A 12,420-nucleotide genomic window follows, 5' to 3' on the forward strand; every position below is an offset into this window, starting at 1 on the left:
ACCTTTCAGGTGATGTGTGAAACCAACTCCATGGAGCAGGGCCCTTCGTGAGACTGATACCTACTCAGCTAGTCAAGAAATTACCTGCTTTGTATGGAACCCAAATTTTTATTACTGTGCTCACAGTCCAACCAAAATGTTAAGCATCTCTCATCCCTCCCATCTGTGGGACATGTCCCAGCCATCTTGTCGTTGATATCGTCCTAGTAATCAAGGTGAAAAGGGTTCAAGCTCTGGTTTGACACACAGTCTCTTCCCCAATAGGCTTGTATGAAAATTTGTTTCCCAACTGAATTTAATTACAAAGCAAAATGGAACATTTATCACAACTGTGAAATCAGCTTTTCATATGCTCAGAGAATGAGGAAACTGAAGATGACATCTGTCGGGGAAACCAGACTCCAGCACATGAAAAAAATAATTAGTTATTTACAATGTCATGCCAGTAACAAGAAATAAGAGTAAAATTCTGAGGTTTAAATGTGGAAGTCTAAACAACCAGTACTTTCCAACACAAAGAAGCAAATTTGAAAGAATAATTTTCATTACATTTTTATTCCCAAATTTTAAACAATTAAGATTAAATCTAATGTTGCACATTACACAAATATGGACAGTACGTTAATGTTCCTTCAGGTATTTGTACTTGGTGCTTATCAATGCAACTTCAAAATACATCTCGCCATGGTCACAGAAGACGCTCACCTTGTCTTCTTCACTATAAGAATCTGTGCCTTATAAATTATTCTAGACCCAGGTTTTCCAATCTGCACTTTGTGGTTTATGATTCATGGGTTACAACAATGCTGTATCAACTGCAGATTATGTGGTATGGTGGAATAAAGAAGGAAGTAGCTGTTCCATTTCCATATTACTGTTAGGACTACAAATAAAATAGAAAGAAAGAAAGGTAGACAGCCAATGGTGGTGACCTGACCAGCATTAGCTCCCAAATAAAATTCTGACATGAAGAAGACTGCCTCTTGGGATGTTGTACCTTTAATATGGCAGAAATTTACTGACATTTCAGAGGTCCTTGCTGCCTCCATCATCAGGCTGATGATGGAAACAAGGACCTCTAAAATATTTATAAACTTTGACCACACTACATGGCACCACAACCAAGAAGACAGCCGTCTTCAGACTCTCTGCCATGAAAACCTCAAATCATACATGTTAGCACGATATCGACCTGTTTGCTGTACTTTGCAGATGTGAAGGCTGAATGCAGAAAAGGCAGGTTATAGCTGGGTTATTTTCTCAAAGTTGCATGAAGAGACACGAGCAATCCTCTCATGAACAAATAAAATGGTATGTGAACATACATGAACTTCCACATATTATTTACTGGAAACATTTTTATTTTGCGATCACTTAAAAGCAGCAGAACTAATCACATTTCTCAGAACAAATGCTAGTGAAATTTGGAACATAGGACTGCAACAAGACCAGGAACCACTGCTCAAAGAGTATGTTTCCATTCATACACAGTCATCTTCAGTTGTCATCATCTGCCTCTCTAATCACAGGGACTACAGGAAGATGGTGACTGTAACATTTATGCTTGAATACAGTGCTACTTTGTAGATACATAAGTACTTTGAGTTATGTCCAATTTTAACACATTTTGATTCTTCTTTGTGAAGTAAAGTTATCCTGCTACATGCTATGGAGACAGGTGAGGGAGAGGAGGTGTAACTCCTACTCCTTCCTGACCTATGCACTAAATTGGGGTAAATGGTCGGTGTCATGCCTCGGCCACGCTTTACCCCTGAAGAAACAACACCTTGGGATGGGAGGCTGAGTGGGCCCCAGAGTCAGCCTGGACGCAGAGGCTAGATAAAAAATCCTTTGCCCCCATTGCGGATCAAACCCGTCATCCAGTCCATAATCAGACGTTATACTGGATGAGCTACACCAGCTCATATTCTTTGTATTTTGAGGAAAACCAGCCAGAACTGCACTTATCACAAAAAAAGCACTGCTTACATCTCATAATAAATTTCCTTGTCAATATTTTGTTTGCAGTTAACTACAGAGTCAAATACAGAACCATCAAATGAAACACAGTTTTTCTCTCCTTTATTTGAAAGTGGATCACAAAAGGTGAAAATTTATAATGAAAAGAAAGGGTGCAGAAAATTAAGAGAAATACAATTCTGTGTAATTCTGATATCCAGTTAAAATAGGACAAGCTCTGTCATGTTTTCCTTGAATCATCGTAAAGTTCTCGTAACACTGGCCAGTAGCTTACGAGCTACTCTGTTCACAGCAGCAGGATTCTACTCACCTGCTGGCATCAAACATTTAATCCCAAGGTGGCAAAACCAGCTACGTATATATCATAATATAAAAATTTGTACTCACCACTTTATACGCAACTATTAACTAGTTTCACTTTCATTGTAATGTCTTCATGTGTTTTGAATGTTTCATGCTTCAATATTATGTGCATAATGCTAATAAAGAAGAGCAGAAATGTATGTGATTCCACAGTATTAATTTCTTAAGTCACGATCAATTAATTCTCTCATAAAACAAAAATTAATAATGAAACGAAATATTTTCGTCTGAACTGCATTTTAAAACATCTCAATATGGAACTACGACACATAATTGTATTTGCAAAATGTCAGCTGTTGGTGCAAAATTCAAACCACATGACTTTTAGAAGCAATTTTAAGTGTCATAATCCTCATCTACCGTCGCACTTGCCTTGGGCTGAACATACCGCGGAACTATGACTGGTCTCCGGTATCGCTCTTCATTCTCACTTCCACTGTCATCGGTGTCCCGAATGTCTGTAGCACTGGGATGTATAAATGAACTCCGAGGAGGCGTCACAGCAACAGCAGCAGGTTGTTGGCAAAAACTCTCAGTAACGCTCATACTGGCTTCCTCAGTTTCTTTATAAAAGTTTAGGTTAATTTTATTGCTTGAAACAGCAGCCGCTTGCAAGGACGGAGATACGGGTCCGATGTCCTCTCTGCTGCTTGGAACACTAACACCTTCCTGCTTCCACTGAATAGCACTGCTGTTAGACAGAAAACCATGTCTGGAGTACATGTTAGATGAAAGACTTTAGGTGATTGTGAAATCAAAGTATATCCTGACTTAAACTTGTTATCACCACAAAATGCAAATCAATGCATTGCTAAACTCATACTTTCAGTAATTATATAAGATGTTTCTCTCACCTTGCAGTATCAGATTTTCCAACACTGTTGGATGGCTGAACACTGATGCTGGTCTGTCCTGCCCCATCTTCCAAATCACAGGTTGTCACATCAGGTAGCATTATCACTAAGTCTTTGAGAAAGTCAAAGCGACTCTCAGAAAGTATGCACTGTTTCCTAAATGAAAGACAGACAATTCAAGGGCTGACCCCCTCTTCACTTACTTATTGGAAATGTTAACACTCGCAGGTTCTCTGCTGGTGCCTTACCTCTAAGACCAGTACATTAATGCTTTGAAGTATTATATGGTAAAGAAATGAATGGCAATCAATCAACAAGGAACTGCACCATCTAGTGACAGAAGATAAAAAGAACATCTCAAAGTGTGTTCTGATGGAGATGTTGGACATGTTTTTCTGGACAAAGCACTGGTTAGTGAAAACACTCAGACAAGGGGGCAAGCATATTAACAATGTTTATACAGTAACTATGCTAATTGAAGAAGCATGAAGATCATAGTCTAAGCTTTAACCTTCAAAGAAAACCTCAGATCTCATACAGAATTCCGTTTAATTTCAAACACAACGCGACAAGGCTCTGAAGGTGTTGGGTAATTTTACGAAGCATGGCAACTTCCGTTAACCCATAATCAATAACATAAGAGAAACCTGTCAGTTTCCAATCAACAAAGTACTGACTATGGAACATTACTGTAATGTTAGCAAAACACTAATCATGATTAATTCAGGACACACTTACATGTGTGACGGGCTTAAAGTTTTTGCATTTTTGGTGCTTGTTATTTCCATTGCTTTTTTAAGCAATGATTCAACAAACAGCTCCAGTGTTCTGGGTTCACATAGTTAAGGATTACATCCTTCATACACATTTCAATCATACGTAAACACTAGCACAACGCCTCTTCAAATTGCAGTATATAGATCTTGAATTGTAGTACTCGGATGAAATAAATAAACTAACACATATCCAACCAGTAAAATTTCAAGCAATAAAAAATTCTGATGTGACTATGATGTATTGTATGACTGGGTGTGCATGAGCCCAACACACTAACCCACAAGCTAAACTGCATTACCTAAATATAACACAAAAAATACTTGTAGGACTAGAAGTCAGTACAACAGCAATGTAAGATTAAAAGATTTTGCCAGAACTGTATGTTTTATTTTTATCAAAAATGTCCAAGCAACACGATACTTTGTACATAAAAAGGAAATGACTAAGATGTTACATTTTTTATGAAGCTGGATAAAATGCCATTGGCATATGCAAAATATTAATGAAGCAATTAGAACACAAAATTCTGTGCAGGTTACATGATTTAACCTTGGAAGAAAAGGCTCTACAGATGTAAATACACAACTATGAAATATCTTCATGAATACATCCAAATGCAGAAAACTTGACTGAAATTATGCACTCATTCATGTCAAGAAGGTTTATTAGTTTAACTATTCTAATTCTATTTTCATTATACATATATGATACAATTTTTCCCATTAAAGGTAAGGGTAGTTCTACAACACAATCCAAGTTCAAGTTTGCAGTGCCTTAAATCAAGATTGCACACACAAATCCAGTGACCTAACATTCTGTAATCAAGCGCCAGTATTGTGCCATTCGCGAGTGACTGCATAATATGTATCACCAAGTGCACATATCAACAGTATTTAATCATTCATTAAGATTACATTCAGTGTCCTGGACTTCATAATGTATGTGTTCTAATGCTATTTACCTGAATGGTGAATAAATTACATAACAGATTCAGTGATTACCCGTGCTATAATTCATGAAAAAACTCAACATTGCATCAACCTACAAATGCCAGCTCAATGCCAGTCTGGAATCCAGCCAGTGACTAAAATGCTTCCCACATTAACCTCAAGACGAAACATCTCATGCATTAATCCAACGCCTTTATTTATCCATCCACAGCCTACTTACCCACTAACCAAATTATCCTGGCACCCAACACTAAGAAGCATCACTCACAGTTACACCATCCCAATGGAAGTCAACAGCAGGTACAAACACTGTAGGACGCCAAGACCAAACCGCTGCACTGTGCTTTACAGACAGACTTTACGTAACTACATCCAATACCCTTTGCATTACCTAAATAAAGGTGGTGATTAATGTGGTAGTGGTGATGATAATGAAAAACTAAACTATAAACTTATAATTATTCAAGATCAGTCACTATCTAACTCATTACTGTTTCACAGCTATGGGAAATATTATGTACAGGAAAAGATAGGAAGGCAGATTTCATCAGTAACTAAACCTCAAAATTGCAAAAAAAGTTACATAGGACATCCCATAATGGCATTGACAAAATATTAAATTAGTTTTATAAAACTGTACTGAAAGGATATAAATGATAACAGGTACGGCCTGAGCAACTTTCCCCACCTCTTCATCCGTTTGCATGATCTTCTTTATTCGACCCTGTGAAAGAGAAATCATTCATTTCAATTTCACATTTTAACTAACCTCATTTAAATTTTAGAATTTAAGAAGGTATAAACATGACAGAATAACAAAGCTAACATTAGAAAAGGCAAAACTATTCCTACCTGATTACAATGATAGAACTAAAAGACAATCTTTCTTTGTGTTGTTTTCTCTGTTTCTTACACATGTGCTGCGCAACACGTCCGATGATTACGAGCAGTCGAGATGAACAGGACATACAAGGAAAAGGTAAATAAAGGATGGGGAAAGGAGAACTTGTTCTGATCAATGAAGATGACATAAAATACAAAACTGCAGCTCCCTTAACATCTTAAAAGAACACGTCTCTGAATGAATATGAGGCAAATGAAGATGTGTGCTACGTCCCATTTCTTTGAAAGAATTACAACATTGAAAAATTTCAGTTATGATTCCATACCAACTTCTGTACCTGAGTAGAGCAATAGGCAGTGCCGCATGTTGAAAGTGATGACCCCTGATACTCAGCAGCTTTAAATCTGGAGCACTGCCAAGTCATTAAATGTTGCATGAAACATACATTTCTTTTTAATTAAGAGTGTGCAGTTTTAGCAATTATTTCAAAAGTCAACTTCATTGACTATGCACAGAGTACAGCAAAAGTTCACCAAATTCCATTGAACCCAAAGAAGTCGGGATGAAAACCGCATTTTTAAGTTGATTTGACATGGAATGACCAGAAGTTCAAAATTCACAAAACTGCTTTTTTCCTTTAGGCTTATATGGATGCAAAACCTGGTACTTTGCACACAGACTGAGAATGAGATTTCAGGTTCTCATGGTGGCAAGTACAAAAATGGCTGTCTTCTGAGTTGTTCCACCATGTAGTCTGGCAGAAGCTTACTGACATTTTTTAAATGTGGGTTGCCTCCATAATCAGGGCTATAAGGCAGCAAGAACCTCTGAAAAAGGTCAGTAGAGACAGCCATCTTCAGATTGATGGTATATGCTGACAGGGTGCTTGCAGAATATTTGAACTTAAAGGAGATGAAGTGACAGGGTGGTGCAGAAAACTGCTTGAACTTTACAATTTTTACTCTTTATCAAATATTATGAAAGTCATCAAATCAAGGACTGGATGGGTGAAGCAAGCAGTATGCGTGAAAGAGACAAGAAAATGCATGCACAATTTTGGTCAGGAAACTTGAAGGGGGGAAACAGGTATAGACGGAAGAATAGAAAAATACCTTATCACAGCTAAGATGATTGGTAGTCAAAACAAATTCTCCTTTCCTCCCACTCCTTTGGAAACACAGGAAGGAAATGTTACTATCCATCCTGCAAACACTTACACGACTCGGTTTAGATTGCCTCTCATCTTACCCGTAATGTCAAGTAAAACATATCTTCGAGAAATCAGGTGAGAGGATGTGGAATAGATTCATCTTCCTTAGAATAGGGACTGGTGGCAGCTCTTGTTCACATGATAATGAACTTTCAGATTATATAGAAGGCAGAAAATGTCTTGAGCCACCATCAACATCTTCACTGCCATGAGAACCTCAAATCTCACAGTTTCAACTGTGTCCTTCACTTAATGTGAGAGATCCAGTTTCATGCCTATGCCAAACTACAGGAAACAGTATAGCTTTGTATATTTTAATTTTATGCTTTACAGAGTAGACATTAAAGACTGAACCGCATTCTCTAAATTTAATTTACTCTTAACTTCTTCATAAAAAAATTAATTTGTTACTGTCTCTCTCAAATACCTCTATTCAGCCATATTTTAATTGGATCCGTCATCTTTATGTTATGATTAATTCCTGCAGTCCCCACTCCACTGTCACTACCAAAAAACAACTACTCCAAAACAGTACTAACCGTTTTATAAAAGGACTATTAAAGTTCATAAACTTTTAAGGTTTTGCGAAAATAAGTAAGATATGTAATTTTCTGTATTGCAATACTTTTCAATATTAAATAACAATCAAACAATACGAAAGAAAACAAAATCTCTTGACATCTGCTGGTTGTACTGCTCATCCTAACCTATACTGACATAAAAATTATCAGTTTATAATTAATTTTTCCAAACTAACAACAAACGTTAGAATGCAGATAATTATGCATATTCCGTCAGTCTCAAAACTGCACTAAAATCTAATATGTTTCTAAATTAAATTAAACGCAAATAAAACGTTCTGAATGGTTAACATATCTCTTACATGTAACAAGACTTACCGCTGGAAAACGAGCATTATACTTCGTCTTTTTACTTGGCATTATTTTAATTGCACAGCTTTTCACAAGGAAAAAAACAAAATTATTTTTGAGATAAATCAAATATATCCAGAAAATACAATACAAATACAAAACTCAACACTGAGTAGACAGACTATTGAACGAGAAATCGAACCGCGCATGGTTGGATGAACTGTAGGACACATTGAGGGCAACATTATGCTTTTCCATCGAACTTATTTTACAGCAGGCAGATGACATCAGGGCGCAGCACATTCGTTGTCATACTCACGTTCTTGCACTGACTCGACTGCTGTAATTTCGGAGAAACATTTGTCAGAAAACATCACTAATTGAAAGCAAAAGGCACTCAGACAATAATTATAAAACGAAAGGAAACTTATCTCTTGCTTATCAAGTGAGGAAACATTGTAATCAACCACGGCAAAAAGTTAACATTTTCCCTCATGTGCTGTGGCCCATTTCTTCGAAAGGATTACAACATGCAGAAAATTTCAGCTGTGTAACAATTACTGTGTTCACTGATTAAAAGTACGAATAATGGGCAACAACTTAAAAACTTTAAAAATTGTAGACATTTGTTTAAAAAAATCTGAGCACATCGTACATAGGTTAGAAATACTGCCCTGATAAATAAGAGGCGATTTGAATAAATCACATCCTTTATTGAGAATCAAAACCGCGATCATCCAGACCATAGCCGAAACTAGGTCCATCTGCTTGAGTCGTAATGAAAGTTGCTGGTAAATCATGGTCATTTAAAAATTATTGCTAACTAACAATTTCCTAAAAGTGTACATTTTACAATCAAACAGGAAAGTTGAAACACACAGTTCAGCTTCTGTGTCACAGCTACTCATCCAACTTTATTATACAGAAACCCAATTAATTAACATTTAAAGCACTGAACCTCTTCTCCTAACTTGCCACCAGTAAATATTTTTGCTGTAACGACATACTTGCTATTGAATGCAGGAAATTTGTTTCACTCTGAGATGTTCATATTTTATTGCAGTGTTACTGTAAAACCCGTCACTTAAATGTATAACTGTCCAGAAATGTCAGATTGAACTTACAGGGTCCATAAACTGGCTAGCAGTTCCCGCGTACCACCACTGGGAGCTGACTATCAGCCAACTTGAGGAAGCTGAGAAGACAACTATCAGACCCTCCTTAGCAGGCTAATGTATGTCATAGGTGGCATATGGCTGCAAGTGGATAGAGTAAACAGGGATAAACAACAAAAGGTCTGAAATGGTCGCAGTGCAAGGGTTAGTCAGGTGGAGGTGGCACTCGCTGTCTGTAAAGTGCTCTGCACATGTGTGCTAATGGCAGGAGTGGTCCATTACCAACCACTGTCAGGAGACTGGAATACAGCATTACAATGTAGAGGAAAACATTTATATCAAAATAATCCAGACTGATCTGTGAAGTGAAAAACATCAACCAAGGAAATAATCAACTAGAAAAATGTTAATTAAATCCGTGCAATCACCAGTTGCGTCACAATATGACGCTGAAGGTGAAAGCTACCTATAAAGTCTTTTGGCCAGCATTCTCTTACTTAGCCAAATGTCTTTGTCCAGTGGTTAGCACTTATTCATATTCAACAGGTATCCTTTTCAGATCTCAACTGGAATAATGGTCAAGATGGCTGAAGCTTTTTTGTAGTTTTTCCAGGGTCAACCGCCTGCAGAACCTGGCATATTTCTTTTCACATTTTAATGCACAGCTTTTTAAGTGCTTTGAATTTTCATGCTGTATCTCTCTGGCAGGACTCTTGACATTGTTTCATGCAGGTGACAGCAGCCTTAGTTGCTCACATATGCTCAGTTATTTTAAGAGTGCCTCCTTACTTGACTCTGATAAAGCACTGAAAGCTCATTACCACAGTTTCAATAATTTTCCAGTCATTCCATATTAAGAACAAGGGCAGGGGAGACTGAATTTGCCGGCATTGCAAATGTCCTTAAAAGCGGTATACTTACAACGTAAAAGCTTGCTGTAAAATAAGAACAGGATCTTCCATGACTGAATCTGCTGACAAATTATTATTATTATTATTTTACATTACAGTTCATATATTACATTTGGTTACACTGTACTTACACGATGTAGGACAGAAACAGAAGATTCATTGTTTTACTGAGCAAAAATGCAAATAATTCTGGAGACACATAAACAGTCTAACCTGATTACCATTTTTAACTTCGTGGATTAGATTTCACTCATGGGCATTATACACACTTAAAATCGATGTAAAAAGTCAACTGTTTCAGTTGAATCACAGAACATTTACCTACCTGGCTTAATCTTGATATTTTGTGTAATAATAGGCCTATATTATAAGATTTACATAATAAAATCATGTAATTACCTACATATTTAATAATTGGGCAGTCTGAGGTATTATGACATAAAACACACTTGTTTGGCATAATTACTGAATGATACAGCGTGTCCTTATTTGATTTTTCTATATGTAGTTTGGTTACCCTCTATACGTACACATACCGATTTATACGTAACTTATCTTAATTGTCTTCATTCATATCCATTCTGATACTTTATACACATTTATATCAGTACCAAATTTTCATTTTATAAACTGGGCACAACTAGATAAAACATTAACAACAAATAATTAAAATAATATTTGATATTCAAACAAATTTATAGATTCATCCCGTACCACTAATTGAAGCAGGACAATCCTCCTTTCAAAACGTGTCCTCACACCTTCGTTCACCTTTGCACGAAACACCACCGTCTTCAAAGTTAACATGTTTGGCACAACTACCGAATGCTGTATTGTGAATAAGGCTGTAAGACGTCATGAGGCTCCATCTGTCCCTAAACAGGCTGTCCAGCACTTTTGAAGTCGCCAACAACCGTGATGTTTATTTTTCAAATTTGTGGGCTCACAAAAGAAACTGTCGCTGTGTATTTTTTAATACCGAGATGAAGTAAGTTCTTGAAAATAAACTTTTCAGCTAGGGTGAAGAGGCCAACACGCAGAAAAGAGTTAGGGCGCGAAATACAAGCTCTGCTGAGAAGTTGTTGATATGTGCAGGTTTACTTTTGATCATATAAAAGTGTCCCGTTCTTTAGTGGAGATGTGAGGGGCGTGAGGGTGTGGTGATGGTCAGTTTGAAGCTCCAACTTTTCCCTTGCTGGCAACCACAGAACAAAAATTGAGTGGATATTGGTTATTAGTACAAAAATAAAAAGAATTGTAATACCACAGCCAGGAATGAAATCATTACTCACTGGGCTGTGAGGGCGCTCTTTGTATGTTGCAGTTCATCTGATTTCTTAATCTTGAAGAATTAGAAAATTGTTGGCATCGACTACATACAGTCACATTAAATTAAATAGTGTTTAATATTACTGAATCCATTTTCTTTAAATATTTGGTGGCAATGTGACTTCTTTCAAAATGATGGCTGCAAGTCTAGGAACTGTAAAGACAACGCTGCTTCCCCCTCCCCCCCTTCTTTGGCCTGAGTTAACGATTATGAAGTTAATATATAATTATATTTTATATAAAGTAACAAAATCTTTTGAGGTGATCAGACATGTCACTTGCTTAAAAATCACTGACAGTTCAAGGACCATCTCTGTCCCCTTCATAAGGTCCGTGATGGCGACAGAGATGGCTCCCAAAACACCTGTAATTTCTAACCAACTGACATGACTGATAGGCTGAGAAGATTTTAGTAATGTTAATTGCTGTAAACTTCAGATAATACGTGTGTAATTAATTAGTTTCTGTTGTAAGCCCACTGTCGTGAGTGCAAGTTTCAGTCGATTGTTGATATGCAGCAACGTTGTGTAGAATGATCATCACGAGAAGAGAAAAGCAGATAATTTGTACCTTGGCATTTCTGCAGCTTTGAAGCAAAGATCGGTTCACTTATTCACTTCCGATCCCATCCAGATGAATTATAGAACCAAGACTCTTCTCTGCTCTTTGCCCAAGTTGTATCCAAACTTGTTTCCTGAAAAGGGACAAAATAATCTGTGTAAGGAAACACAAGACATCTGAAAATGCCACACAGCGATCGCCACAGCAAATTCGTGGAGTGCCCGAATTGGTACCGCACTATGACAAACATTTATCTAATCAGGCAATTAAGATTTAATCAAAATAATCAAGGGTGACCCATTTCAATACTATTGTTCCACCTGTGTGTGCCACATGCCACGCCCTGTTTAATAGCATTATATCAACAACTGATGTTGAGTTGCATCAAATAAGGAATGTTGGTACTGCCTGGATACAAGATGGACGAAATGGGAATACCATTATGTCCTGTTCTAATATTATCGTTCATTTCCGTTGTATTTTATTCAAGGTACTCGACACAACACACGTGTTTTTTGTAAACAAGTTTCTAACTACATTCAGGATATTCTCGTAATTGGGTGTGTTCCAAAACAGAAGGAGTTGGGGTATATTGGTAAAAAGTATAACGTACAAATGGCAACAACTGGTCCTCAGCCAATCCTGTTTTGAGGC

General features: G+C 37.1%; 2 protein-coding genes across 9 annotated transcripts in view; both read right to left on the bottom strand.

Annotated features, from left to right (window-relative positions):
• Window positions 1–536: 536 nt before the first annotated feature.
• NC2alpha (negative cofactor 2 alpha) lies at window positions 537–8,069 on the bottom strand. Of its 2 annotated transcripts, none has more exons than XM_022071648.2 (5): window positions 7,878–8,069; window positions 5,576–5,648; window positions 3,936–4,029; window positions 3,198–3,353; window positions 537–3,031 (listed from the first exon to the last, which is right to left on the bottom strand). In XM_022071648.2, the coding sequence occupies exons 1-5, from the start codon at window positions 7,917–7,919 to the stop codon at window positions 2,680–2,682; spliced, it is 717 nt and encodes a 238-aa protein (XP_021927340.2). In that variant the 5' UTR covers window positions 7,920–8,069; the 3' UTR covers window positions 537–2,679. The 2 variants fall into 2 exon arrangements, with proteins under 2 accessions (XP_021927340.2, XP_021927339.2); XM_022071647.2 differs by having other exon boundaries at window positions 537–3,034; window positions 7,878–8,066.
• LOC110833483 (uncharacterized) overlaps window positions 8,070–12,420 on the bottom strand; it is a 61,505-nt gene continuing 57,154 nt past the window's right edge. For 5 of the 7 annotated variants that reach the window (XM_087360917.1, XM_087360920.1, XM_087360919.1 and 2 more), the window contains exon 6: window positions 9,922–11,899. In XM_087360917.1, the coding sequence (XP_087217043.1) occupies window positions 11,819–11,899 (81 nt within the window). In that variant the 3' untranslated portion in view covers window positions 9,922–11,818. Of the gene's footprint in view, window positions 8,191–8,974; window positions 9,107–9,921; window positions 11,900–12,420 lie in introns of those variants that run through there. The other 2 variants (XR_015538715.1, XM_087360918.1) reach the window with 2 other exon arrangements.

The sequence above is a fragment of the Zootermopsis nevadensis genome, unplaced genomic scaffold (genome assembly GCF_977971745.1).
Source record: "Zootermopsis nevadensis isolate Lab colony 2312 unplaced genomic scaffold, Znev_1.0 Znev_ptg000050l, whole genome shotgun sequence".
In the NCBI taxonomy this organism is placed as follows: Eukaryota; Metazoa; Arthropoda; class Insecta; order Blattodea; family Termopsidae; genus Zootermopsis; species Zootermopsis nevadensis.

Bases quoted from the DNA above. Each gene is read 5' to 3' on its own strand.
- NC2alpha (XM_022071647.2), bottom strand. From the start codon at position 7,919: ATGCCAAGTAAAAAGACGAAGTATAATGCTCGTTTTCCAGCG. The intron at 3,354-3,935 runs GTAAGTGTGTCC...TCTTTCATTTAG, and splicing joins ACTTTAAGCCCGTCACACAT to GAAACAGTGCATACTTTCTG. The intron at 3,035-3,197 runs GTGAGAGAAACA...TCTGTCTAACAG, and splicing joins GGAAAATCTGATACTGCAAG to CAGTGCTATTCAGTGGAAGC.